This window comes from Exophiala viscosa (genome assembly GCF_022695815.1).
Source record: "Exophiala viscosa unplaced genomic scaffold EDD37scaffold_3, whole genome shotgun sequence".
Classification (NCBI taxonomy): domain Eukaryota; kingdom Fungi; phylum Ascomycota; class Eurotiomycetes; order Chaetothyriales; family Herpotrichiellaceae; genus Exophiala; species Exophiala viscosa.
The window spans coordinates 963,413-975,929 of record NW_026944355.1 but is presented as its reverse complement, the minus strand read 5'-3'; the positions used below and the strand labels follow the sequence as shown (position 1 = coordinate 975,929).

Genomic DNA, 12,517 nt, shown 5'->3' with positions numbered 1-12,517 from the left:
TCCATTCGCAGCAGGAAAGGCCTTGAGACCAAACATGTCATCTATTTTCAACCCCCAAAGCATAGCTTCAGCGTCCCCATCACATCACTCCCATCTCCCTGACTGATGACCGCCCCGTGGCTTGATGACCGACGTCTCTCGCTCTATGGGCCGGACTCCGACACCAGCGCCAACGCGGACGTCATAACGTTTTCTCTCTCCCTTTCCAAACCACTCACCCCACGCCCTCCCCGCAGCCATCTCCAGCTTCGTTCGATTCATACCCCTCCTTAAACTTCAATTGGTAATTCTGATGTTCAATTGACTCGTTGCAGTAAGCATCGTAAACAGCTCTGTGCAGCACGACTGACGATACCAATTATCATTGTCTTTGACACTCATACCAGCCCAGTACTTTTGGTCTCTTACTGGGGCTTCTTTTGAGCGGTCTGGCCACCACCCATGTACTTGCGAACATCGGTGGCATCAACAGTCTGGCGGCCGAGCCCCTTCACAGTGTCCCAGCCTTGTCGAACGGCAGGTGGCACGTTGGGGTTTTGCACTTGTTGATCGACGTGGGCAGATCCTTGAGTGAAGGCACCTTGGACAAATTGGCTCTGGTGGAATCTTGCTCTCAAGAAGACGGTGTAAATGCCCAACAGCACCCACGAACCCTTGCTAAAGGTCACGGCTGAGAGCAAGAGACGGAACCAGAGAGCAATTTCCAATCCAGCAACCAACATCATTGAGGTGTCATAGTATTCCTTGACAAATCTGCCGATGGAGTTGGCCAACGGAGACTGTGATTTGGCACCTCCAGGCGAGGCGGGTGTGCTGCCTGGTGCAGTCTGGGGAGGGGAGATTGTGGGAATAATGTTGGTGCGAGTGTAGGTTGCAACGTGGAACACTGAATAGACGGTGAATGGCAACAGCGCCAATGGCACCTGTCTCGAGTAAAGCCAGACCAAGCTGATGACTGCAGTGTATGTTAGATCTTGAGCATATTCCCTTTCAGTAGGCCGGACTTACGCAAGTATTGCACATTCTCATCAGAGAGCAAGAGGAGAGCGACAGAGCCAGGGTTTGCACCTGGTCTTACACGGGCACGATAAGCTTTGAATACGACGATGCCGTAGGTTGCGACAGCCGAAACAAAGGCCAGTCTGTAGGTGAAAGCTGCCCATTTGGAGTTATAGTGAAAGGTGAAGTAGGAGAGGCCATATCGGAAGACGGAGAGGAGGAGGGTGAAGTGTCCTAGGAACCACGCACTGATAGCAGGCCAGTCAGCTGTGTCTCTTCTTGACAAAGGTAGTACTGTTCTTACAATTGAAGGGTGGTAGCTAGTCTTGTTAGACGTTCAGTCAACGGTGCGGTGGCTGGAGGAGGAGGTGCCATTGCTTCAAGCTGGTCAGGTAGGCAGCGAAGGAGGGGCGGTCAAGCTTGAGATGAGAGTCTTTGAAGACCTTATCTGGCGAAAGCTATGGATTTGTCTCTGCACAATCGTGGCAGAAAGATATAGCGCAAGGTATGGAAGAAGTAAAGAGACTGGGAAGTGTGAGGTGCAGGGAAACGGGGACCAGTGAAGAAGCTGTTTGAAGCAGGTGAATAGGTAAGTAGGAGAGGAAGGTGGCTTTTTTGTGGGAGGAAATGATGTCAACTCGGGAAAGTCAAGGTGCACAAGCCACAGAATCACTGGCAAGTCAACGTCAAAGGGCCCAAAGTCAATGCCCACATCTCAGCTTGACACAACCAAGTTATTGGAGTCTTTTTTCCTTCCACCATCGATCGCCCTGAGTTATTAAGCCGTCACTCTTAAAGTTAAGTTTACCAGAGCCATTCCTGCACATGTCCACTACCTAGGTAGTATGGTACTGGTATGGCACGTATGCGTAACTGGATTTATCTTCCTTGTCGGGGTCGATCCCCGGAGGCGTCGACGATGGCGTAATGTCGACCCTTTTCTGTTTCTTCTAGAATCACAAAAGGAAAGTCATCGAGTGACCTACATCTCCAGTGGACATTCGTCTCCAAGTCACATTCTACAAGTTCTGGATAGCACAAAGCTTCCCACACGCATGTCAGGTAGGTAGAAAGTCCACAATGACAGGAAAAGATAGAGCTAGAAACACACCATTCCCTGCTGAAGAACATCCCAACCCTTTTCTCCCAGTATCACTCACTCCATGATTTCCCAGGTAGTACAGTCCAGAGCCAGGTATACATGATTGCGGTGATCGAACATACACCACTGTTCCATGTCCACCAAGCCTGGGACCACTACCTTGAGCCGTTGAAACTGGCGTTCGCATTACCGGTATGCACAATCCAAGGTTTCCCTTTTCAAAGTCTTCGTGTGTAAAATCATGTATGTGATTAAGTAAAAAGGGCAACAGCTCCAGTCTGCCGCTCTGCGCAGAAGATACCAACAACACGAGTAGAAAGTGGGAATCGTTGAGAATGGGAAACCGCCGGCGTGGCATCGTCGCTGAGCTGATGTGAAAATAGTCGAGAAATCTTGACAGGCTAGACAGCTTATCGGAGCGAGAAGCCCTTTCTCTTCCCTTCCTTCTCAATAGGCCTGCCTTGTTCGATACGGGCTTTCTTCTCCTCAAGTTCGGCGCGTTGTCGCTCCAATTGTTCTTTCATCTCGCGATGACGAGCGAATAGCTCCTCTTCACTTTGTTGGAGCTTGCTCTCCTTCTCCTGAACCTTCTGCTGGAACACCATCTTCATTTCTGTCTCCATCTTGGCCAGCTTCTGTTCGTGGAGTGTCCTCTCTTCCTCTTGTTTCACTGCAGGATTGACCTCTTTGAACACACTGGGGTCTTGTGAAACACCCATCTGGATGAGCTTGTCAGATCTGTAGTTCTCATACAGAACATTGTTTGTGTTCTCCTTGAGTTCCTCCATATGAGTTCGGATCAACATCTGGCGCAGCTTCACGAAATCGCAGTGTTCCTCGTTGTCCACTTCAATGATACCCCAAGGATAGCGACGTCCGCGCACTTTTCTTCCCTCGGGGTTGGTCACTTCATAGTTGGCACCGACCACAGCGAATGGGACTTTGGACATTATTTCTTGATTCTCGGCAATCGTTTCCTCATCGTCCAGCTCGTAACGTGGGCCCTCGAATATTTGGATAGAATGGTGTTGGATGTCGGCAAGGATCTATACAAGTCAGCATTCCCGAATCTTGTTACAGGGGCTGTACTTACTCGTTGCTTGAACATAGCGACCTCCTCATCCGTCAGGGTATCAGCCTTTGCAATGACAGGGATCAGGTTGACCTTGGTGTGCAAGCGGCGCATAACCTCAATATCCAAAGGCTTCAGAGAATGGCCAGTTGGCTGGATGAAGTAGACACACGCGTGAACTCTGTTGTCAACAATGTTCATCCGGTTCACCTTGTTCTCTGCTTCGAGATAGGCGTCAAATCTTTGTTCAATGTTTTCCACGATCGGCCTCCACGAGTCGTCATTGTTGACGAAATCTCCAAAGCCAGGGGTATCAACAACTGTGAGGCGCAAGCGAACTCCATTCTCCTCAATATCGGCGCTGATGGACTGGATTGATACAGTCTTCGGGATGATGTCCAGGCTTGGGCCTTTGCGTTCGCGTGGAGGATAGAGGGAAGTGTTGAACAAGGTGTTGATCAGTGTGGACTTGCCCAACCCCGATTCACCTGCAAGTTGTCAGCGCTGGGATGTGAGAGTACTTGGGCCTATACGAACCGACAACCATGACGTTGAAATTGAATCCCTTTCTGACACTCTTTCGGTGCCATTGGTTGGGAAGATTGGCAAAACCAACATATCCTGTCAATTTTCTTCTGACCACATTCCGCATGTCGTTGGCAGCTGCAGCCGCAGCTTTAGGGTCTTTGGAGGTGACTGTTTGTGCAGCATTTTGTCCCATTGGGTTGCTTTCCTTCACGTAGGGAGATGCAGGTTTGCCGTTGGGGATACTGGGTGAAGGAGAGGAGTAGCCATTTTGAGACACAGCAGCTGCGGTTTCATTGGTGTCAGTCATGTTCGGTGGTGTGTCAGAGTCGGGTACAGGTGGAGGAGAGTGAAGAGGAAATTGGCCTGGAAGAGTGTCCGACATGCTGAGGTTGGCGTTTGGACCTGACTCTCGGTTCGACTTCAGACCGGCTGTAACAGTTGAGGAAGTGTCCCGTAGCAGTATGCACCGTGACACGGTGCAAAATAAGGTGATTTATGTGGCAGGCGAATTGAGGACGTCGAGGCACGTTGTGACTTGAGGAGAGGAAGATCAGAAAGTTGACGAACCCATTTTGTCAAAGAAGAAAGGTTGGAGTAGGAATCACTAAAGGTGGATAGGACAACGCAACTGGATAAAGAAGAACGTCAGCATACGCAGGAGATAAACAGCCAAACCAACCGCGACAGAGAAGGATGAATAGGATGGGAAGCACGGAGTAGTGACTGCCTGCGTTGCACACGCAGGATACCCGGTCGATTTCTGCGGGTTTACGTGCGTGGAGAAAGAACAACGTACCGTGTTGAATGGAATCTTGGAATTCTACCGGCACGAGGCTGTCCCCACGTGAATGAGTGTAGGAAGGACGTCGATGCGCTCGACGAAGACGACGAAAGAGGTGAGCACAAGAAGAGAAGTTACAAGACTCGTGTGTAGAGGTGTTAATCGCAGGTGTTGGACTATCTTCGTCCCTCGTCGGACTTTGGCTTGTCTTCACGCAACCGCGAAAAAAAGGGGACACGGGGCGCCAAGTCCAGATTGGGAATGGACAGGGAAAGAGTCTTGATTGGGAGGAGATCAAGCTGTCAACCACCCGGAGCTTTTACCACGGGCCCTAGCAGAGCCTAAGCAGAGCCTAAGGAGCCACCAAAGACACGCCATGTCCATTTGACCCCTGATCCTTTCCCCAGTTGGCTGTCAAGCCATTCACGTGTTGAGAGGCTGCAGATTCAGTTGATGCACGAGGAGTTTTATAGGAATTCATCGTGAGCTTGGTGAACTCACAAGCTACTGTTACAGAACTGCTGGAGGTGAATCTCTTTGTTCAGTATTATACACTCTATGAATTGTGATTCCATCCGTCACAAAAACATAACTGTCGCAGCATTTTACATCCCAGGGTATCCTGACTAACATGCCACACTAGGCTGTACCCGTCTGCAAGTCGACGCCTCCAAAGTGTCAGTTCCATTGAACATTCGAACAGTTTCATAAATGGTCGTCCACTCCCAAAGCTCGTACAAAGTGTCCTAGATCACACCTGACCATTCGTCGGAAGAAGAACTCTCCATCTGCTTCAACAAATATTGATACATAACAAGCATCGTTCCGCTCTGGACGCTCGTCCATACAAACCGCGGACCAACTCCTCGAAACAAGCCAGGAACTCCTTCACTTTTGTATATAAGCTTGAGGCCGGTAATCACAGAAGAGGTATCGATGGTTGGCGTCGTGTGAGGTACAGTCCGAGGGCCCGAGTGAAGTGCCCGTTTCTGTACTGTGGCCGCCGACTTCTGACCCTTGGCCACTTTTTCCAGCACCGCAGTCTGACTGTGTTTCGTGTGGTTGTTGGGTGTGATCTGCGTCTGCGTTCTCGTTTTGACCACGTCCAGCGGACAGGTCATGACACCTGCAATGCCACCCGCAGATACTGCAGTCAAAACTTCGAAACCGAGTCCAATCTCTTGTTCTCCAGTCCAACTCTGTGCAAATCTTCGCTCTTGCTCATAGAATGCAAATTGCAGCGCGGAAAAAGGAAGGTCTCGAACGATCGTGGCTTTGTAGCCGGAGTAGAGTGCCCCAAACCCTTCTGTTCGTGCTATTGTCTTCGCCGCGTCCCATGTTGATTTGTAGTTGTAACCCGAATTGAAGAAAGGGTTGTTGTATCGACCTTGTAATTGCAAGCGAGTTTTGAGGACTTCGGAAGGAACGTATACGACTGAAGCCACGAGATCTGCTATGAAACCTAGATTCTGTTAGTTGACATGTCTGAGGAAGAGTGAAGAGGTCGTACCGCTGGCTAGATATGCAATCGACGGGGCAACGCCCCCATCTAGCATGTGTCTCTTGCAGTATTCATAGGACCCGAAAAAGACGACGGTCCCTGGAAACGATCCCAGCATAGCCGCTGTAAACCCTCCATAGAGGCCTCGCCTGATGCCTTCTTGCCGGAAAATCTTGACGTAGGAATCGGATAGACTAGAGTATTTCGGTGGAAAATGAGGATCCCCTTGCTGCCTCGTTTTGACAGTGTCCAACGAGTGCATAAGAATGTCGCCGGTAGTCCCTCCGATACCTCCGGCAAGCATAGACTGCGCATGTGAGTACGTCAGAAGTCGATGGCGCAGAGCAAGTTGCACATACGTGAAGGTAAGGAGGCCTCTTCAACTCGAGGTCGATATCCTCGACCGCAGATTCCTCCGTCATCTTCTGGCGCTTAATCTGTCGTGCGCCGTCGATGTCGTATTCTGGTTTCGCATAGCCATCGTGTTGACTCTGGGTAGAGTCTCTGCTCGAGCTGTCTTGTGAGAAGAGATTCGAAAGGCGAGCGGTTAAGCTCATGGCAGGGCTTTCAGCCCGTAAAGAAAGGAAAAAGCAGGACCCGCGTTTATCGACTGAAATCCACCAGGCGTAAGTCGTGTTCTTGATGTTTGCTCATGACTTTGCCGCAGTTTGGATCATCGACTGAGAAAAGTTTCCAGCGAGGCCGAGTCGGACTTGGCACGATAGAAGCATCCGACGTCAGCCTCGTCATCGCAGACCCTACCGTGCCGCTTTAGAAGCCACCAGGTCGCGTCTTACCCTCCTCTCACCTTCGCCCTCACTCTGCAACTCATTCTGGCCTTGACGAGAGTAAGCTCGGGAAGTCATTAACAGAGTCTGCTCAGGCGGACCTTTCCAGAGACTGTGACTGCATGACTTGTGATCTAGCCATTGTTGTCTAACCTTGATCTAACCTCTAATACATGTAGCAAGAGCTCTATCGCTGTTATACAACATGAGAGTCCTTGGGACGAGGTAACTTTGTATCCGTGTATGTATCCTCCGATCTGCTTGTCAACTCCCGGGAAGACTGGATGCCTCCGACTGTACCAGCCTAATGGTCTGCACAGGCGAGGAAGGCTTCTTTTCTGATCTACCGTTATTTAGAACCAGCGTAGGTCATTTGCGCTCGATTGATGGCGAGAATCAAGGTTCGACGCGTTCCACCTCTACGTCGGGCTTTTTGTGGAAGGTGTCGTTGATCAGCATCTTGGTCATGTCCCTCAACGTTGGGTAGCTTTCCACGAGAGGCCAGATGATGCATGCCAGGGCACTGAAGAATACCCACATGATGCTAACAACGACCCAACCCGTGAAAGCGGCTTTGGTGAAGATGTATCCAGTGCCATAAAAGGTGAACGGAAACAGCACCATCGCCACGACAAAGAATACGGCGCAAGCCGAATAGGCCAGCCGGCGAGCTTTGTGGTAGGATTTGAAATCCAGCGGTTCGATATGGTTGGTCATGAGATAGTCAACGACATCATTCCCTGTGGGGGCTGCGGTGCCAGGAGGAGTCTCTCTGGCTATTTCTCCATCTTTAGATTCTTGAGGGATGTCAGACTTCGTTTCGCCTATCACTGGTTCATCCATGGGAGCCAGTCCAGTGACCACCTCGCGTCCCTCAAGTGGAGCGGTGCCTTGGATCTTTTCCACTCGAGCCAGGTGTGCGGGATCCGCGGAGGTGTATTTGTACGGAAAGAGAAGGGAGAAGACAATTGCCACAATCAATCCTGTGCCGCAGGCGGTGGCACTCCCCGCCAGGGTATTGGGGAGATCGCCTGTGGAGACCGCAGTGATGGCGCCGGAACGAAGTTTTGTGGTGACAAACCAAGCCGTGAGGCCTAAAGGCGAGGCAACCAGTGGAGCCCCGATGGCAGCGACAGTTGACATTCTGGAGGGGAACAAGACAATCAATCCCAAAGGAATACCGCCTCCTCCCACAATAACACCGCCCACTGTTAAGAGCCAGGTGATATCGACACCGCCGGCACTCATCCCGCAACAGAAGGCTGCCAATATCAGGGAGTATCCTATAATGCCGTAATGGGCCTGCTTGACTAAGGTGGAAGACGATGCTGACGGGTTGATGTAGAGCTTGTAAACGTCAAATGTCCATAACGAGGACACAGCGATGAGTTCTGCAGATACCGACGAAGTAACTGCCATGAACAGCACCAAAAGCATCAACGCGGCTCCATTTTTGCCCATCAGGGCAATCGCAGTAGCAGGTGCTGAGAATCCCCCACCGACTTGTGCTGCATTGAGAGCTTCAGGGTAAGTAGGAAATTTTGAGGAACCGGTCAATGCTACGGCACCTAGACCCATTGTCGTGGCGAAGCCGTATGGGATCCCGTACCATGCCAGCTATCTCCAAGTCAGCATGTGAAAATGTCAGGAACAAAACAGTCGGATGACAGTCGAGAGGCGCTCGGTACTTACGCCGCCTAGTAGATATGCCTTCACGCTTGTTTCAGGTTTGGATGCAATGGCACGTTGCCAGTACGCTTGGTCGAGCCACACAGTCGAGAAGCTGCCGAGGAAGATCACGGCAGCGTATTTGATACCAGTACTTGACTGGAACGTGAGCCATGAGCCGTGACGATTTCCCGCTATCGGAGTCTTTTTCCCAGCTTCGACCAAGAGATCATAGACCTTGCCAGGACTTCCGGCGTAGTCATCGGCGGTGTACAAGGTGAAGGCAAAGATGAAAATGGCCACAAAGAGGATCACGGTGTGAAGATAGTCGGCCACAAAGGTGCTTCGAAGTCCACCTTGGATAACGTATGCGGCAACGGCTAATGGGACCTGTATGACAAGGCAAGTAAGTGTATAGTCCACTTCTGTTGGTCAGTTGCTTACAATGAAACAAGCTGCATAGACGTTGACTCCCGACAAGCCAGCCAGTACCTGCGAGCCGCCGAGCACCAGTGTTGCACCGACAACTGTAATACCAAGATGTCAGTATCAGAATCTTCTTGTGTATGTTGAGAGATACTCACACATATTGACGACCCATCCAAAAAAGGTATAAATGCCGTGAGCCACTGCAGCCTTGTTAGTCCATTACTTGGGGCACAATGTAACGAGTGACTAACCATGGCCATGGCGAGCGAGAACGATCTCCGGAAATGTATGAGCTCCGGGTACATCTCTTTTCACCCGAAGCGAGAGCATGGCGAACATGATGACCTGCGACGAGCCCAGGGCAGCATACCACATTGGACCTGAGATGCCGAAAATGTATGCAAAAGTGGAACTGGTGAGCAGTGTAGCGGACCATGTCCAAGCAGAAACAATGCCTGCGACGATGAGGCCAGGCTTGACATTTCGAGACGCAGTGTTGAACTCTTCCGATTGCTTGGTCGAGAAGGCGAAATAACGGTTCTGGAACTTTGTCGTCAGGAGCATAATCACGCTGAAGACTGCGCCAATCCCAGCGATGATGCCATAGCCAATACCGGGGCTGAGCACCTTCAGTTCTGGTCCAACGGAATATGTCGACATGGTATTGATATGGGAATGGCAGCCAACAACTGGTAAGAAGCGACAGGCAACTTTGTCAATTCAGGAGGAGGTCTGCGGTGTTCCTCTAGCAAGATGAGTGCCTTGCATGATCGACCTCGATCTCGCCCATCCTTATATATTCATCTTCCAGGTGAGTCGAGAGATAACGAAGCAGAAGATAGGATCCTTGTCCCAGGGATTGGACTCATCTTGCCTCCCGGTGGATTGTCGAAGATAAGAAATATAGCTGTTCCATACCAGAACTGGAGTTTCGGTGCTATGGTTATCTCTGTCTCCACTTGATGATTTGTTGCAGCACTTGATGTCAAGATGGCCAGACGACTGGACGGGTAATGGTTGTAGACGTTGCCGCCGTTGAATGAACGGCGCCTACGCTATTTACCCGCAGTTGAATATGAATCTCTGGATCTACAGTCGTACAGGATACGTACAATATCGCCCAATCAGGAACAATACGCCACTGCTTCAGACCCACTCAGCATGCATACCACCAAGTCGCTAGAGCGAGACGCTATCTACAGGTCATTATATCGGGAAGGTCCCAAACCAGATACACGGAGTACTTTCCGACGCCGGTGACTACTTCGTCACACCTCCGTGGTGTTGCCGCCGTTGTCGCAGTATCAGCTGTTGTCGCCTTCGTACAACACCACTTTAGAACTGATATAGAGCACTAAACATTGCAGATCCAGCATGTGATATTAGCCGTGCAGATACGCCACCGAAGTCGGTGTTGTCCGTGGAGAAGAGAAGCTGGTGCGCCTTATCGTGCAACCAAACAACGCGAGCTGTTTGCCGCACTCGCATTTTGATGTAGACGAAGGAACCGACCGAGTGGGAGTCTTAGTCTCCTGAAGTTTCCACATGTATTCCACATCCATACGACTGTCTTGGATATAAGTCTTCTGAAGCAGCAGGTTGGAGTAGTCGTCTTTCAAATTATCCTCTTGGAAGCCGTGTAGCCGTTTCCAACTAGTTCAACATGTCTTCGACCTGGCAAGAACGCGCTCAAAAGAAGCGAGAATCTATCTTGGCTGCTATCCCTCAAGAATGGCGACTCCAAGAGCCTCTCCCTTCGCCTGAAGAGCAGAAAGATGTCACTGGTTCATATGTGCAACAGTTCCTGACTCCCAAGGAGATCGAGATTACCGAGAGCGATGCAGTCGAGATAACAGAACATACTACAACCGGCAAGTGGACCGCCACAGAGGTAGTGACAGCCTTCTGCCATCGAGCAGCTTTGGCTCATCAATTGGTCAGTAAGGACCTATACCTGCATCTAGGTCATTGCTAAACCGTGCTTGGACAGACTAATTGCCTGCACGAAGTCTTCTTTGACCAGGCGATTGAGCGTGCGAAAGAGCTCGATGCCACATTTGCGGCTGCAAATGGTCCCTGTGGCCCTCTTCATGGGCTTCCTGTCAGCTTCAAAGACCAGTTCCACGTCAAGGGAGTGGAGACAACCATGGGTTATGTTGGGTGGATCGACACTTTCGAGGGTGTGAAGGGGACTGGGAAGGAGAAAAACGTGGACAGCGAACTGGTCCAGGAAGTCAAAGCACTCGGAGCTGTACCTTTTTGCAAGACCAGTCTGCCGCACACTGTGATGAGCGGCGTAACCTGGAATCATATTGTTGGCTTCACGTTGAACTCACACAATCGTCTCATGACCTGCGGCGGTAGCTCTGGTGGTGAGGGAACCCTCATTGGCATGCGAGGAAGCCCCATCGGCTTTGGTACAGATATAGGTGGAAGTGTTCGGTGAGTGCTTTGTCCTCCAGGATTGAAAATGCCTGCTCATCGCAACTTAGGATCCCCTCTGCTTTCAACGGGCTTTACGGCGTGAGGCCTTCATTCGGCCGTCTACCATATGTCGGCGCCGCCAACAGCATGGCCGGTCAAAACACCATCCCTTCGGTTTGTGGGCCGATGGCGACGTCTCTAGGGGCGTTGAAATTGATATTCCGATCTGTTCTGAGCCAGCAACCATGGCTACACGATCCGGCTGTGATTGACTTGCCCTGGAGGGAGGAGTTGTGCACGCCCCTGCCTGCTGACGGCAGCAAGTTGACATTTGGCCTTATGCCGACTGACAAAGTCGTTAACCCACAGCCTGCAGTCCGAAGAGCCTTTGAGATAGTGAAAAAGCTGATCATAGACATGGGTCATGATGTGGTGGACTGGGATCCACCGTCCCACGAAAAGGCCATCGCACTCGCTGTAAGTCAAATTCGCCGAATTGGCTTCGAAATTGGCGCCTGACGATGACAGTTTGACGCGTTCACCGCAGATGCCGGTATGGATATCTGGTACCACATTGGTTTGTCGGGAGAACCCCTCCAGGAACATATCCAGCGGACTTATGGCACAGCGGCGGGCTCACTGGGTACGCCCAAGACCGCTGACAAGATTTGGGAGATAAATCTTAGACTTCGCGAGTATCAAAAGGAGTATATGGAATACTGGAATGGCACTGCAAAGCAAACAAAGTCTGGAAAGCCAGTTGACGCTATACTGACGCCTGTTGCGCCATTTGCGGCACTTCAATTTGGCGGCACTTTCCACATCGGTAGGAGTTCGCATCTCTCCAATCGTACTTTGCGTGTTCACGGGACTGACATGCACAGGATACACTCCGTGGGTCAACACCCTTGATTACACATCTGTCGTCTTCCCTGTCACTGAAGTGGACAAGACCATCGACCTCTATGCCAAGGATTATCAGCCCTGGGGTGACCTAGATAAGATCAATTGGGAGCAATGTAAGTCAACCTTGACCGAGGCGGGAACAGATTGGCTAACGTCACTTGCAAAGACGATCCTGAAGTCCAGCAAGGCACGCCAGTGGGCTTGCAACTGGTCGGACGAAGACTTCAAGAAGAAAAGATTCTTGGATTAGTAGAGCTGCTGTCGACGGCCCTCGCCGTGCAAAAGAAGAGCTCATAAGTCCATGTCATCAGACAGATCT

The 12,517-nt window shown here is 50.9% G+C and overlaps 6 protein-coding genes across 6 annotated transcripts; 2 read left to right on the top strand and 4 right to left on the bottom strand.

The window, feature by feature from the left end:
- Positions 1-404: 404 nt before the first annotated feature.
- On the bottom strand, positions 405-1,374 carry EDD37DRAFT_648366 (uncharacterized protein; the record flags this gene model as incomplete). The annotated part of the gene is made up of 3 exons (XM_062818002.1): positions 405-955; positions 1,009-1,247; positions 1,304-1,374. The coding sequence occupies 3 exons, from the start codon at positions 1,372-1,374 to the stop codon at positions 405-407; spliced, it is 861 nt and encodes a 286-aa protein (XP_062671800.1).
- A 363-nt stretch (positions 1,375-1,737) lies between these two features.
- On the top strand, positions 1,738-2,425 carry EDD37DRAFT_321463 (uncharacterized protein). The gene is made up of 2 exons (XM_062811457.1): positions 1,738-2,061; positions 2,175-2,425. Exons 1-2 carry the CDS (start codon positions 1,845-1,847, stop codon positions 2,336-2,338), a joined length of 381 nt encoding a protein of 126 aa, XP_062671799.1. The 5' UTR covers positions 1,738-1,844; the 3' UTR covers positions 2,339-2,425.
- An 86-nt stretch (positions 2,426-2,511) lies between these two features.
- Positions 2,512-4,008, bottom strand: EDD37DRAFT_562425 (peanut-like protein 1; the record flags this gene model as incomplete). Its single annotated transcript, XM_062813911.1, has 3 exons — positions 2,512-3,147; positions 3,195-3,661; positions 3,711-4,008. 3 exons carry the CDS (start codon positions 4,006-4,008, stop codon positions 2,512-2,514), a joined length of 1,401 nt encoding a protein of 466 aa, XP_062671798.1.
- A 998-nt stretch (positions 4,009-5,006) lies between these two features.
- On the bottom strand, positions 5,007-6,653 carry EDD37DRAFT_625813 (MC family mitochondrial carrier protein). The gene is made up of 3 exons (XM_062816268.1): positions 6,343-6,653; positions 5,993-6,290; positions 5,007-5,944 (listed from the first exon to the last, which is right to left on the bottom strand). The coding sequence occupies exons 1-3, from the start codon at positions 6,538-6,540 to the stop codon at positions 5,229-5,231; spliced, it is 1,212 nt and encodes a 403-aa protein (XP_062671797.1). The 5' UTR covers positions 6,541-6,653; the 3' UTR covers positions 5,007-5,228.
- A 514-nt stretch (positions 6,654-7,167) lies between these two features.
- Positions 7,168-9,781, bottom strand: EDD37DRAFT_588955 (urea active transporter 1; the record flags this gene model as incomplete). Its single annotated transcript, XM_062814488.1, has 5 exons — positions 9,120-9,781; positions 9,024-9,068; positions 8,884-8,966; positions 8,464-8,829; positions 7,168-8,388 (listed from the first exon to the last, which is right to left on the bottom strand). Exons 1-5 carry the CDS (start codon positions 9,526-9,528, stop codon positions 7,168-7,170), a joined length of 2,124 nt encoding a protein of 707 aa, XP_062671796.1. The 5' UTR covers positions 9,529-9,781.
- A 750-nt stretch (positions 9,782-10,531) lies between these two features.
- Positions 10,532-12,495, top strand: EDD37DRAFT_648362 (putative general amidase GmdA; the record flags this gene model as incomplete). Its single annotated transcript, XM_062818001.1, has 6 exons — positions 10,532-10,804; positions 10,859-11,310; positions 11,361-11,769; positions 11,821-12,118; positions 12,177-12,311; positions 12,365-12,495. The coding sequence occupies 6 exons, from the start codon at positions 10,532-10,534 to the stop codon at positions 12,493-12,495; spliced, it is 1,698 nt and encodes a 565-aa protein (XP_062671795.1).
- Between the last annotated feature and the right edge of the window lie 22 nt (positions 12,496-12,517).

What these genes read in the sequence shown, in the direction of transcription:
- EDD37DRAFT_321463 (XM_062811457.1), top strand. Translation starts at nt 1,845, where the DNA reads ATGGTACTGGTATGGCACGTATGCGTAACTGGATTTATCTTCCTTGTC. An exon ending in GCTTCCCACACGCATGTCAG is followed by an intron (nt 2,062 to 2,174) that starts GTAGGTAGAAAG and finishes ATGATTTCCCAG; the next exon opens with GTAGTACAGTCCAGAGCCAG.
- EDD37DRAFT_625813 (XM_062816268.1), bottom strand. Translation starts at nt 6,540, where the DNA reads ATGAGCTTAACCGCTCGCCTTTCGAATCTCTTCTCACAAGACAGCTCG. An exon ending in AGAGGCCTCCTTACCTTCAC is followed by an intron (nt 6,291 to 6,342) that starts GTATGTGCAACT and finishes TCACATGCGCAG; the next exon opens with TCTATGCTTGCCGGAGGTAT. An exon ending in GATTGCATATCTAGCCAGCG is followed by an intron (nt 5,945 to 5,992) that starts GTACGACCTCTT and finishes AACAGAATCTAG; the next exon opens with GTTTCATAGCAGATCTCGTG.